The sequence below is a fragment of the Chenopodium album genome, chromosome 11, assembly GCF_948465745.1.
Source record: "Chenopodium album chromosome 11, dcCheAlbu1.1, whole genome shotgun sequence".
NCBI lineage: Eukaryota > Viridiplantae > Streptophyta > Magnoliopsida > Caryophyllales > Amaranthaceae > Chenopodium > Chenopodium album.
The window spans coordinates 17,771,923-17,786,924 of NC_137844.1; the positions used below are offsets into that span (position 1 = coordinate 17,771,923).

Here is a 15,002-nt window from a genome sequence, read left to right on the forward strand (position 1 = left end):
CATATTAACCACAAGATGATCCGCTAAAAAAAAGTAGCCGGATCCAAACAGAGAAGTGGTTAAGGCTTAAGAGAAGAATCTATAGGTTTTGAATTGAACTATGATATCCCTTACAGCTCCAATGGGAGATAATATTGTCAACGACACGCCGAAAACGATGCAGAACTGTAATAACAAAGGATAAAGTATAGGACTTAATTGAAAATATAAACAAGTACTCCGTAGTTGTATAAAGATATGATAGAACTTGGAGTTGAGAACTAACCCAATTACAAAACCAGGATAAACTGTATCGCTTGGGTTTGCATATTATTAGCCATATAATACAAGGAAGCTGCAAGTCAAGTGAAATGATGTGATCAACTTCGCAAATTTTATAGCATTACTATATGGTATAGATAGAGACTCACATAATATGAAGTGGGTGCAAAAGCTATTCCTCCTAACACACTTAGAAGCGAGCCAAAGAATGGAAATATTATCCCAATGAACATAGTAACCGCTGCATGAAAGAGTATAAAAACTATTATAAACAACTCTAATGTTTTATATACTTATTTTGTCATGAATTAATAGGACATAGTAGTGAAAGTACTCCATTTTGTCTTTTAAATCATGTTTTCTAATACAAGTATATATTTATGATTAAATTTCTAGATATCTGGACAGTAAGCAATGAATAAAATATTAACTTGATCCAATTATCATTTAGAAGGCCTTCTTTGTAAGATCAAGAAGTACTCTTGTACAATGATTGTGTATTTTAATTACCAAGAATGTGACTATCGTTTCCAGTTGAAAAAATATATACATATTGGGTGGAAATTTTGAAAGTGGGTATAAATATACTACATACCAACAAATGAAGAGCGAGTTAGAATGCGAAGTGTGCTAGTAGGTTTACACTTCATCTTCAGCACAAGAAATGACTCGAGCATGTCAAATATTGGCATTGCAAATACCTGCAAATAGGTGTAAACTATTGTAAGAAGAATGAAATGATTCTCAAATATAAGACATGCTAACAATAAAAACCAAAGTTTCGAATTTTGTACCTGATAACTACCGATTACATGAATAACAACAAATATATTGGCAGCCGCGATAAGCCAACCTGGCTTCTCAAGCGAGATGAGGATGTTATCTTCAACTTTGTTACCAAACACAAGGTAACCAACAAAAGCAATTGGAAAATAACATAGAGCCACAACTATATAAGCAAGAAGAGATCCTTTCCACATCGGTATTTTTGATGGAATCTCTGAAGTTGAAGGGATAGTTGCTTGAATCTCCAAAACAACACTATGTCCTGAAAATGCAAATGCTACTGTTCCTAATCCACTTAAAAAACCAAATATATTCCCTGCACTCGAGTGAAACCTGCTACCATAATCCGTGTCTGGTTGTACTCCTCTTAGAGCTGAAGCTACCCAAGCAATGGCAGAATAACTGAAATGTACGTTAAATCATGTTCATAAAAATTAAAAACTAAGTTTAACTTATGATGCATCTTATATGGCCCCTAATAAGGTATAAAAACAAGTCTTTCTTTTAAAGGGTGAATAAAGCTTTATTTACATAGTAGTTCCCAATAATATGATCAGCATATCCAAAATACCCAATTTACAATTTTAAAAAAAAAAGTACTCCGTAATTAGATATTGTAATGTTAATTAAAGGTGTTGATATTGTCAAGGAAAAAAGTTACTTCCAAGGCAAATTATCTACCCGCTATTCGTAATATTTGAGAATCTAAAAGTCACTTCCAAGAAATGGTTTTTTTTTGCCTTGGCAATATCAGCAATAATCTTATTGATTTTTGAAATTTTTGGATCCACCTTTTTGAAATGAATCCTTGAAAATTAAATAATAATCATAATAAAAAATTGGCATAATTGTTTGACCTTTTGAACTATTCATTTATTAATTTAGACTGTATTTTTATACACCATTGCAAACTAATCTAAAATTAACCTCAAATACTATGTTATTAGGTTAATTTTTGTTAAATAATAAATATTAGTATAATATATTTCATAATGTAAATGTTCAAATTTATGCATAGACATGAGTTCTTGGCCAAAACATGTCAATTATTTTGGGAGGAGTACAAATTATGCCTCTAATTATTATTATTATTTTTAATTTTTTTTTACCATGAGCCTATAAATGTCATCATTAAACCTTCAATTACATAAATAACATGAATAGACAATTTACCTAAGGGACATAATAGCAGCAGCAAAGGAAACACCGGCGATGGAGTTGAAGTTAGGTAGGTTAGACAAGAAGAATTGAACGACAGCAAACATCATGATGAAGTATGTGAGCTTGATGGGTTTGCAGTCAGGACAACTGATGTTGTAGAACTTCATGAGTGACCTTCCTGCTGTTACCATGTAGATGACGTCACAACCTGCTTGAACAATCACTTGTTGAGGCACCACAAGCCAAAGCCCTACCTTGTCTCCGAATGCGTATTGTCCTAACTCATGATACCTATCAAACCTCTTTCCCGATACTATTTCATGCATTTCCACCATTTGCCATAATGTATATAACGTTACCATCCATGACAATACTAATATTGTCACACCCGGACCCCTGAAACACATAACAATAATCATCCATGTTTTGTTCGTCAATCTTCATATTTCACTAATAAGATCATTAAATTAAATATTCAGGTGTCTTATTATCATGCCATCTTAATTAATTCTAAAATTTCGATTTTCAAAAGTTTAGGTGTAAGGCAAAAACAAAAATAGGATGTTTAATTTACTAGCTTTGTTTTTTTTTTCGTTTTTTTCTAATTAAATTTTAAAAGAATAAAGCAAATTTTCCCTTTCACAAAGTTAAAGTGTAACGAAATATAATCATGTATGCATTCTAATTTTTGGACTTACAGATCGCACCAGGCCACTAGGGGAACATGAGATGATCTGATAAGGATGAATGTCTAAGGGTGATGAAATTTCCAGAAAAGAGAGAATAAGATGGGAATTACAGAAGAAGAACATAATGAGAAGAAGATACAGGGAATCTAGAGAGAGAAGGAGAGATAGAGAGAGAGAGAGATAAGATAAGGATTGTAATTGATTTCTTCCTGATACAATTACAGCTAATAATTGCCTTAAGTAGCAATTAACAAACTCATTACAGCCACAAGCTTAAAACAGAAAGATTCCCTCATATAACAAACTGCAAAACGACAAAAAATAAGAAATAACAGAAATTCCCGCCAAAACTGAAATGTAACTAATATCACCTATATCATACCCTCCCCCTTTAAAAACTGACCTGCCCTCAAGTCATATTCTGAGCAAAACCAGGATACTGAGCAACAAAATCAGCAGCAGAAACCCAAGAAGTTTCATGAGCAGGCTTGTCTTGCCATTGAACCAACAATTGCTTCTCATTTTGTCCTGCAACATGCTTCACATGTTGATCCAGAATTGCCAAAGGAATGAGATGCTGCAGAGCTGGAACTTCATCCAAGGGAGGAATAATAGCCACAATAGGTAAATTGCCAGAAAAATTTTTCAGCTGAGATACATGAAAAGTATCATGAATTTTGGCAGAACTTGGCAATTTCAGTTTGTATGCTACTTTACCAATGCAAGCAGTAACTTGAAAAGGACCAAAGTAACGAGCAGCTAACTTGCTGTTGGCTCTGTACTGAACTGACTGTTGCCTGTAATGCTGTAATTTCAACCAAACCCAATCCCCTACATCAAAACTTCTTTCAGATCTTTTCTTGTCAGCCTGTGCCTTCATTCTTTGTTGAGCTTTAGCTAAGTTTGTTTTCAATACAGCCAGCATTTCTTCTCTCTTTTGCATACTCCTGTCTACAATTGCATTACTTGATTCCCCTGGCAAATAAGGAAGATGAAGCGGTGGTGCCTGGTTGTAAACCACTTCATAAGGAGTCATTTGAGTAGCACTTTAAAAGTGAGTGTTGTACCACCACTCTGCCAAAGGAAGGTACTTACACCAATCATTGGGTCTGTCACTGGTGACACACCTTAAATAAGCTTCTAAGCATCTATTGACCACCTCTGTCTGGCCATCAGTCTCAGGATGATAGGCAGTTGACAGAAGAAATTCTACACCATGCAAAGAGAACAAACCTTTCCAAAATTGGCTAAGAAATATAGGGTCCCTGTCACTCACTATGCTTCTTGGCCATCCATGCAATTTGAAGACATAGTCTAAATAAACCTAAGCCACCTCAATAGCAGTGTAAAGATGCTTTAAAGCCATAAAGTGAGCATATTTACTCAGTCTATCCACAACCACAAAAATAACATTTTTGCCCATAGATAGAGGTAAGCCAGAGATAAAGTCCATAGAAATGTCAGTCCAAACATTCTCAGGGATAAGCAAGGGTTGTAAAGCACCAGGTTTAGCAGAGGTATCATACTTAGAAGCCTGACATACAACACATTTCCTTACAAATTGGCTCACCTCTTTCATCATCCCTCTCCAATAAAAGATGCCTTGCATCCTTTTTTCTGTATGATCCATCCCTGAGTGACCAGCTTCCAAAGAAGCATGCTGCCAATTGATCAATTTCTTTCTCAAATTATCATCTGGACCCACCACAATTCTACCATGTCTCCTCAAAATTCCATCCTGCAGACTGAAACCTTGAACCACCTCATTGTTGTTCAACTTGTGAACAATAGCAGCAGTATTATCATCAAGTGCATAACTAGCTCTAATTTGCTGAGCTAAATTTGATTCAATCACAGTAAGAGCCATTAACAGAATCTCAGAACCATTAACTCTAGACAAGGCATCAGCTGCTGTATTTTCCTTGCCAGACTTGTATTGTATCTCATAGTTAAATCCCATTAACTTAGACAACCAGAACTGCTGAAAGGGAGTTGAAATTTTTTGTTGCAAAAGCCATTTCAAGCTTTTTTGATCAGTTCTTACTACAAAATGGGATCCTAAAAGATATTGTTCCCATTTTTGTACTGCAAACACCATGGCAAGTAGCTTTTTCTCATAGACTGACAGTTTTTGCCATTTAGGACCCAAAGCTCTACTAATAAATGCAATAGGGTGCTCATCCTGCATCAAAACTGCTCCAATTCAAGTCTTAGAAGCATCAGTCTCCACTACAAATTTTTTTGAAAAATCTGGGAGAGCTAAAACTGGTGCACTCGCCAGAGCAGATTTCAGCTGTTCAAATGCACTTTGAGCAGCATCATTCCACTCAAATGCTCCCTTTTTAAGGAGATTGGTGAGGGGTTTGCTAATAAAAGCATATCCCTTAACAAACTTTCTATAATAGCCTGCCAACCCAAGAAAACCTCTGAGATCCTTGACAGAAACAGGACAAGGACAAGAACTCACTGCACTGATTTTATTAGGGTCAGTTTCTACCCCTTTTCCAGAGATAAAATGTCCCAAGTATTCCACCTTCCTAGTAACAAAAGAACACTTACTCAACTTAACATAAAGAGAATGTTGAGCCATGATAGAAAAAACTGCAGCAAGGTGTTTCCAGTGATCATCTAAAGACTTGCTGTAAATTAATATGTCATCAAAAAAGACCAGCACACACTTCCTTAAAAGAGGCTGAAAAACAGCATTCATCCAACTTTGGAAAGAGGAAGGAGCATTAGTCAACCCAAAGGGCATGACTAAGAATTCATAATGCCCTTGATGAGTTTTAAATGCTGTCTTGAACACATCATTTGGATGAATTCTGAGTTGATGGTATCCAGCTCTCAAATCAAGCTTACTGAACACAGTTGCCCCTGCAAGTTCATCTATAAGCTCTTCCAAGACAAGTATAGGGAACTTGTTCTTTAAAGTCTTCTTGTTCAGCTCCCTGTAGTCCACACATAACCTCCAAGAACCATCTTTCTTGCCCACCAAAACAACTGGAAAAGCAAAAGGGCTAGTACTATTCTGGACTATGCCCCTATCTAACATTTCCTGAACCAATTGCTCAATGATATCCTTTTGCTTGAGTGGATATCTATAAGGCCTGATATTCACTGCTGTGCTGCCCCCCTCAAGAGTGATTCTGTGATCAAAGATGCCCCTGCTTGGAGGTAATCCAGTTGGTTCCTCAAAGATTACAGCAAACTTCTCCTTGAGTGCCTGTAACTCCTCAAACTCTTGCTCATTTTCTGTCAGTTGTATCAAACAGGAAGGAATGGGTGAGAAACCCAAATCAGTGACCTGTAACATACAAATATGAACAACACCAGTCATCATTTTAAGTGCTGGACCCTCCTTAACCACCTTAAGCTTCTGAGCAGACAATCCTTTAATTTCCATTTGACCTTGGGCAGTCTCAAATCTCATAATCAAATGTTTGAAATCCCAAGAAATGGACCCCAGAGTGCTCAGCCATTGAACTCCCAGAACCATGTCACAACTGCCCAAAGGAATGAGCATGACATCTGAGGTGAAAGAATGTTTCCCTATTTTCCATGTAAAATCCTTGCAGACTGACTGACACAGCAAGTGATTTCCATCTGCAACCAAGATAGATTGACCTGAAATTTGTTCTATCTTACACCCTAACTGCTTAGCCAAGTGCACATCCAAGAAATTATTTGTACTGCCAGAATCCACCAGAGTATGCAAAATGGTATTACCTACAGTTGCCTGAATTCTCATAGTGTTATAATTCTGGCTGCCTGATAAAGCACACCAAGATATCCTAGGGTCCAAAGTGAGCACATCCATCTGATCCTCCAGCTCAACCACTGCTGCATCAACCTCATCCAACCCCGGAACCTCAACTGTAAATAGCTGTGGCTCCTTGAATGGGCACTTATGATTTCTATCATAAGGTGCATCACAAAAATAACATAGACCTTTTGCAATTTTCTCAGCTCTAACATTTGCAGGAACATATTTGTGAGCTTGAAAAGGTTTAGTAGCTAGTTTATGTGGTTGGGAAGGTTTCAAAGGTGGGGTAGGAAACAAGGGTGGTAGATTTTGGGTGAAAGAAGGGGCTGAGTTTGTTTTGTGGAGTAAGGGTGGTCTGTGTGTTTTCTGGGTGGTGAGATTAATGGTTTCATCTTGTAAACGGACATATTCAATTGCAGCAGCAATATTCTGGGGTTTAAACGCCCTTACAAAGGGTCTTAGACTAGGTTTCAACCCCCCAATGAAACTATCTAACACATATTTTTCAGGCAAAACATAGCTATTCTGCAGCATAATAGATCTCAAATTTTCGAATTCATCAACATATGATTCAATGCTGTCAGTCTGTTGCAACTTATTAAACTCTTCTACCACATTTAAACCCTTTTCATCCTTAAATCTACTAGACACATCAATAACAAAATCATTCTAATCTACCACAGCACGGTTAGCCAAATAGCTAGATACCCAGTTCTCTGCCTTATCAACCATATTCAATGAAGCTAGATCAACTTTCTGATCATCAGGTATTTTGCACAACACGAAATACTTACAACATTTTTTAATCCAAATTCTAGGATTACTACCATCAAACTTAGGGAAATCAAGTTTAGGTGTATACCCCAATTTAGGTGACTTAGCACGATCATCAGAAGTAGAGAATCTGTTGTCATGATTAGCTGCCATGCTGTCCTGGAGCTTCTGCATCATTGACATGATCTCTTGGTACTGCTGAGTAGCAGCAGCAGACTGAGTTTCTACTGCAGCAAACCATTTCTCCAATGCAGCAAGCTGAGCTTCCATCTTAGTTACCCGAGTTGTCAAGGTAGGTGCCAGAATGGAGTAAGAGCAGCGGGTTGCTCTGATACCACTGATAAGGATAAATGTCTAAGGGTGATGAAATTTCCAGAAAAGAGAGAATAAGATGGGAATTACAGAAGAAGAACAGAATGAGAAGAAGATACAGAGAATCTAGAGAGAGAAGGAGAGATAGAGAGAGAGAGATAGGATAAGGATTGTAATTGATTTCTTCCTGATACAATTACAGCTAATAATTGCCTTAAGTAGCAATTAACAAACTCATTACAGCTACAAGCTTAAAATAGAAAGATTCCCTCACATAACAAACTGCAAAACGACAAAAAATAAGAAATAAAAGAAATTCCCGCCAAAACTGAAATGTAACTAATATCACCTATATCATGATCCACCACTTTAGATCGCCTGATCATGAGTTGTAGGACAAACAACTCAAATCTTTAGAACAATACATATCCAAAAATAACAGTTTCGTCTTCTTGTAAGAATTTATCATGGCATACTTTTAATTAATTAATTGTCTATTTGATCATTAGATTAGTTTTAGATAAAATTGTAAATAACCACCACTAAAATCACCTAAAATTGATTTGCCCACTCTTTTTTGTTTAATTAAAACCACCCGTAAAAAACATAGAAATCACTAGTAATAAATGTGATCATATAATTGAAAGGTGATTTTTCAAAGCATAAATGAATTGAAGCTAGATTTATATACACGCAAATGTAAAATACCTAGCAATCGAACATAAAATGGTGATTGGAAACAAAAAAAGTACCATCCAAGTTGAGACATGGCATAAGGAAGTCCTAGAATACCAGCACCAACCATACAAGTAATATTGTGGATAGCGGAATACCACCATTTTGCCGTCCGATTCGACGTTATCGGAAGCCAATCGTTGATATTGTTATCATGTTCTGCGTTTTCCCTATCATTAACCACCATTATTGACGTTGTTTATGTTAATATTATAGATCCTTAATTCTTGCTGCATCTACTTATTTGTTTCAAATGTCACGCATTAATTATTTTTTTTACAATTTTAATCTATTTTTGAGTTTATATATATATGGATTTTAGCCAGTGCTAAGACGTGTGTTTATTAATAACTAACTTTGTTAAACTTTTCTGTTTTTAAAACAGGTTTATTGAGGTGTCTTCTAACTAATATTTTGTTTGGAGTTTCCTTCATCTAACAATTTGAGGTCGAAACAATTTTTTGATTATTATATAAAAATAATTTTTTTTTTTATAAAAAAACACAAGGTTATCTAAGCTGAATAAATCAAAGTACTCCATATTTAGTATGTTGTTACTACAGTATAGTACTGCTTTTGTCCATTCAAAAAAAAAAAAAAAAAAGTACTGCTTTTGTCCGCAAATAAAAATTTAACTTGCCTTTACACACATTTTTAGTAAGGTTAAATAAAAAAAATCTGGATAGCGGGATTTATTTGTTTGATAATTTGAGAACTATAAGTAAGTAATGGTGCTTTAAGTTCAACTATTTTTAAAGATTAAATAAAAATTTATTATAATAGAGATATAATTAAAATAATTTTTTTTCTTTTTTTTTGGTGTTTAGAGAGCCAAAGGGCGGGGGTGTAAATCTATCTCAGTACCTCCTAGATTCGAAAGGGAAGTTTTAACCACTTGAGGTATCCCTTACTCTTATTAAAACAAAATTATTTGATTGTGAATAAATAATTTTTGGAAAAAAGTGAATAAAAAAAAATTCTGAAATAAAAAATGGTGAATAAAAAATTCTGAAAAAAACTATCATTCATTAATTGTTTATCGAACACAATACACGTATTACAAAATAAAGTAATGTATCATTATTTCCTAAACATAGATAATCCCTAAAAAAATCAGTAGGATTGAAATTTTATAACGTCCTATTATCCCTAACTAAAATCTAGAATTGATTAAGAAAAAAATTTATAAAGCTTGCATTATGATATCTCTTGTAGCTCCAATGGGGGCTAAGACCGTCAGTGATGCGCCAAATATAATACAGAACTGCAATGTAAAAAAAAATTAAAAATTAGAATAAGTAGTTGTATAAAACTAGGAACATAAAGTAAAAAAAAAAAATGATTAATTTAATGAAATTTGAAGTTAAAAACTTACGCAATTGCAAAACCAAGATAAGCTGTATCTTTTGGGTTTGCAAATTATCAGCCACATTATGCAAGGTAACGGTAAGACATATACAATGTATTAGTAAAATATAATATCAGACAAATTAATATATATATATATATATATATATATATATATATATATATATATATATATATATATATATATATATATATATATATATATATATATATATATATATATATTGCATGCCCTCGGTTTACAATAATTTTATTGTACATCGAATATTTTTGTAAAAAGTGATCCTTTTTCTTTACAAAAGTGACCCTTTTTATTACAAAAGTGACCCATATTTTCACAAAACTGATCCTTTTTTTCACAAAAGTGACTTTTTTTTTCACAAAAGTGACCCTTTTTTTTTCACAAAAACAGAGTATCAAAATAAATAAAATAAACACAAAATGCAAAAGTTAACCCAATGGCTCTACTTTCATCCCGTATTTTTATCTCTCCTCAAAACTAAACATTTCCACCATTAACAAACCTTCAAATTCTCTCTCCGCTAGCAAAGCTGATAGCGCTGAAACCATCGCCGATTCCACCATTTCCGACCATCTCATCGAGCAAAGCGACGACGATGACGATGACGACGACTGTGCACTTCAAGCTTATTAACTGCGAAATTCCATTAAATAACAAAAATCAATAAATAAAAAAGGCAAAAACTTTTGAATCTCAAAATCAATAGAGATAAATCATGGAAGGAAATGAACTGCAGCAAAAAAGAAGAGAAGAGGAAGTAAGAGTGGAGAGAGAAAGTGAAAGAAGAAAGCACTCAAAGAAGATGAGGATCTAGAAAATGAAAAAGATAGGAAGAAGGTGCTCACGTGCGAGTTCAAAGAAGCTGATTTACAATAATGATATTGTAAACCGGATTTTAATAAATTTTTGTGTGTGTATATATATATATATATATATATATATATATATATATATATATATATATGTGTGTGATGAAAGATATGAAAATATAAACTTACATAATAGGAAGTGGGTGCAAATACTATTCCACCTAAAACGCTAAGAAGAGAACCAAAAAATGGAAATGCTATTCCCACAAACATAGTAATTCCTGCAAAAAGTATCATATAATAATTTTATTATTGTTAATGTACTCCAATAAATTATAATGTAAACGTATTCCATCTTAAAAATTGACATTAATATAAAAGTTAATTTTTCTTAAAATGAATATGATTTATAATTATTTGGTGGTTTTCATTTGTATTTTTTTTTTATTTTTACAAGCATTACCTACTTGATAAAATGAATATATGAAAAGAAAATCTATTAACTATTACTAAAACAGAAGATGATGACGTCACTACTGCCCACATGTCGCTCTCTTAATAAAAAAATTCCCTCCTAAATGCAATGATAATGTCATTTTTTTTTTATTTTTTTTTTGTAGAGCTATTCAATTTAACAATTTTGAAATTTAAATATTAGAAACTTTTACCTTACAACTAATATCTATCAATTTATCGTAGGAAATTGAAATAATTTTAAATAGCACACTAATAAATAGCCTCCTACATTGAACTATGAATTAGACAACGTCGAACAGATACTATATCATAATTTTGATGAAAATAAAAGATTTTAAATTACAAAATGTATGTAATTCTTATTTATATTCATGTATAATAGCAATTTATTATTAAAATGTACAAATTAAAAATAGGTTTTATATAAACTGTGTATCGCACGGGTTCTAACCTAGTAATACAACAAAACAACGTACCCACATAGATAGAACGAGTTACTAGGAGAAACATGTTACTTAGTTTGCGTCGCATTTTTTGTGCTATACAAGATTCAAGCATGTCGAACATTGGCATTGCGTAAACCTAATAACAGAAATTTATTAGGTTTTTTTTTTTTTTTAATGAACGACTTGAAAAACATAATAATAAAGTAATTTATATTTTAAAACACCTGATAACTCCCAATAACGTGTATAACAACAAAGATATTGGCAATAGCAATGAGCCAATCAGGTTTGTCGAGTGATATCATTATATTGTCTTCCACCACTCTTCCAAATACAAGATAACCAACAAAAGCTACTGGAAAATAACATAGCATCACCATTATATAGGCAGCTAATGAGCCTTTCCACATGGATAATTTGGAAGGTTTTTCTGGAGTAGAAGGAAGCGTAGCTTGAATCTCCAATATAACATTATGTCCAGAAAAGGCAAATGCAATTGTTCTCAACCCGCTCAGAAATCCAAAGATTTGAGCTGCATCAGTGCTATACCTACTTGAATAACTTGTATCCAATTGCACTCCTTTTATGGATGAAGCTATCCAAGTGATGACAGAATAGTTGAATTTAATGAAAAATATTTAGTCAATATCCAACGTAAAACATGTTAATTAATGTTTAACAAATTAAAAGAGCTACTCTCTCTTAAAATAACATAGACATTTTGACTATCTATAAATTGAAAATTCTGAAGTAAAACATATAAAATTCAATTGATAAATTGAAATCCATTAATATTTGGTTAAAATTAAATTTACTTATATGTATACGTATTTTCAAAATTACAAAATTATTAAAAATAAATAAATAAACTGTTGACAGTTTTCCTTTAAAAAGACATGCTAATGAGAATTTCAAAACTCAAACTCTCGTTTGAAAAAAAAAAAAAAAAATTCGAACTCAAGTCACAATCCATTAATAGTATTATGTTAAAATTCAAAAGTCAAAACTTGCAGTAATAATGACAAATAAAAAACTCAAGTCACGATCAATGCAATTAAGAGGTGTGGAAACTCACCTAAGGGACATGATAGCCGCAATGAAGGAAATTCCGGTGATTGAGTTAAAATTTGGTAAGTTAGATAGAAAAAATTGGATTAAAGCGTAGAACATAATAAAGTAGGTTCGCTTGATGGGGGTTCCATTTAGTACTAGAATGTTGTAAACTTTCATAAGAGCAGTCCCTCCGATTATCATATACAAGATATCATAACCAACTTGAACCATAATTTGTTGTGGGACTATAAACCATAATCCCAATTTTTCCCCAAAAGCATGTTGTCCCAATTCATAATATCTATCAAATCTCTTCCCAGGCACAATTTCATGCATTTCCACAATTTGCCAGAGTGTGTATAATGTTACGATCCATGACAATACTAAAATTGTCACACCAGGACCCCTGAAATACAAACATTCATTCAATATCTATCAAATCAAATTGCTCTTTATCATAATGACATTCAATCTCATTACATTACTAATTTATAACAATATTTAATTTGTCAAGAATAAATACGGATGGATCAATTAGTATCCAAAATGACAAGGTTGCTAATACATATTTTATTGGGCCACTTATGAGTCATAGACATAATATTATACGTTCGTACTGAATTGTAGACATACTCACATATCTTCACATTTTTATTATACCGCGAAAAAGAAACGCCATTATACGGTGAGAAAGAAAATCTTCTAAAGAGAAAGAGTAAGAAAATCGTCTAGAGACAAATCCCAAATCATTGCTCTTTATAAGTTTCAAAGGAGTGATTTAATAACTTAATCGTTTTAATTTGTAATGCAACAATAATTGTGATTGATAATGCATTATCTAGTTCATATTGAAAGTAGACTACTGTATGATACAAATCATCACTGTCAACACCAAATTATCAACTTTAATTTGAGTTTCTCTTAGTCGAATACAAGGAAAATAATTTAGCTGAAAACAAAATTAATTAATTCAATATACAAAATCCTGTTCTGCACTTTTGATTTCTTGGTTGAAATTAATTAATAAAACTAAACTGTTTTAATCACAAAGAAGACTGTTACATGCATACTAGTACATCCTACCAATTCTATTATCAAAATTAGAATTATATAAAATTATGCATTAAAAAAAATAAACATGGCAGAGGAAAGGAAAATCATACCATCCAAGTTGAGACATAGCATAGGGTAAACTGAGAATACCCGCACCAACCATGGCGGTAACATTGTGAATGGCAGCGTACCACCACTTCCCCTTTCGGTCATTCGAGGTTACCGGAGGCCCGTTGTTAACATTGTTATCAACTCCGACGTTTTCTTTCTTTTCTCCAATGTTAATATTGCTTTCAACCATCATATTTTGGTTCTTTTCTCCGCCACTTTCTATGTCAAAGCTAGTGTTTTCGTTCTTCTCTACTCCCTCCATGACTAATTTTATTGTCTTTTATAAATTTCATACAATATGATTTTCGAAAGTGCTCTGTGCTCTCTACTTTTTGATAATCTACGTCGTATGAATATGATTGTTATGAGCAGAGTTCACTTTGTGCGTATTATATAGAGATTTATTCTAGCAAATTAAAAGTAGTTGCCGGGTGTCCTAACAATCTTAGAATTGTTGTCTTAACTTCTATAGGATTGTCGAATTATTTCCATATTTACATTTTGGATAGTGTTGTAGATATAATTCTAATTAACTTTAGACTAGGCTTTTCTAATTGCTGACATGTTAGCATAATTCAGCAAAATTGATATCTAAAGGTAAATTTTACGTGAGTTAAATTTGTTTAATTAATTTTTTTTAATAGTATATATTTATTTTTTTGGTAAGAAATTTTCTCTAATATCGAAATTAACAAACTTTCTTTTGACCTTATCCTCATCAAGTGGTTCTAATACTATGTATTTGGTTTAATTAATTATTTAATTAATATGCGTAAAGGACTAACGTTGTTGTCAAATATTTAAAACTAGTTTAAGTCTCGTGCCATGCACGGTTTTACTAAATTTTATTGTGAATTATATATGTACTAAAAAAAGAATTGCCAAGTATATTTCTAAAGGAAACAAAATAGCTATAATTTTAATATATACTCATGTCAAAGATGTCAAGATTATTGATGCAAAAGACTTAACAAATAATGAAATGAAATAAATTTATGGACTATGAGGTTTTATACTACCCCGTATAAAAAATGAAAACGTTATATTAGTACCCAAATGATACATAATTACATACACACATACATAGATATACCCTTCGTCCCAATTTTGTTTACGTACTTTGTTCGACACAATGTTTAATTTTTATGCAAAATTATTTGATTATATATTTATTTCGTGATA

General features: G+C 32.8%; 1 protein-coding gene and 1 pseudogene across 1 annotated transcript; both read right to left on the bottom strand.

Annotated features, from left to right (window-relative positions):
• Positions 1-66: 66 nt before the first annotated feature.
• Positions 67-8,645, bottom strand: LOC145568683 (lysine histidine transporter 1-like). The gene is made up of 7 exons (XM_081628106.1): positions 8,499-8,645; positions 2,221-2,604; positions 1,056-1,449; positions 857-962; positions 411-502; positions 266-334; positions 67-165 (listed from the first exon to the last, which is right to left on the bottom strand). The coding sequence occupies exons 1-7, from the start codon at positions 8,549-8,551 to the stop codon at positions 67-69; spliced, it is 1,197 nt and encodes a 398-aa protein (XP_081484232.1). The 5' UTR covers positions 8,552-8,645.
• A 1,006-nt stretch (positions 8,646-9,651) lies between these two features.
• Positions 9,652-14,082, bottom strand: LOC145566397 (lysine histidine transporter 2-like; annotated as a pseudogene).
• Between the last annotated feature and the right edge of the window lie 920 nt (positions 14,083-15,002).

Excerpts from the sequence above, each read along its gene's own strand:
- LOC145568683 (XM_081628106.1), bottom strand. The coding sequence starts at position 8,551 with ATGGTTGGTGCTGGTATTCTAGGACTTCCTTATGCCATGTCTCAACTT. Across the intron at positions 2,605-8,498 it reads GCCATGTCTCAACTTGGATG|GGGTCCGGGTGTGACAATAT; the intron begins GTACTTTTTTTG and ends TATGTGTTTCAG. Across the intron at positions 1,450-2,220 it reads GCTGCTATTATGTCCCTTAG|TTATTCTGCCATTGCTTGGG; the intron begins GTAAATTGTCTA and ends CGTACATTTCAG.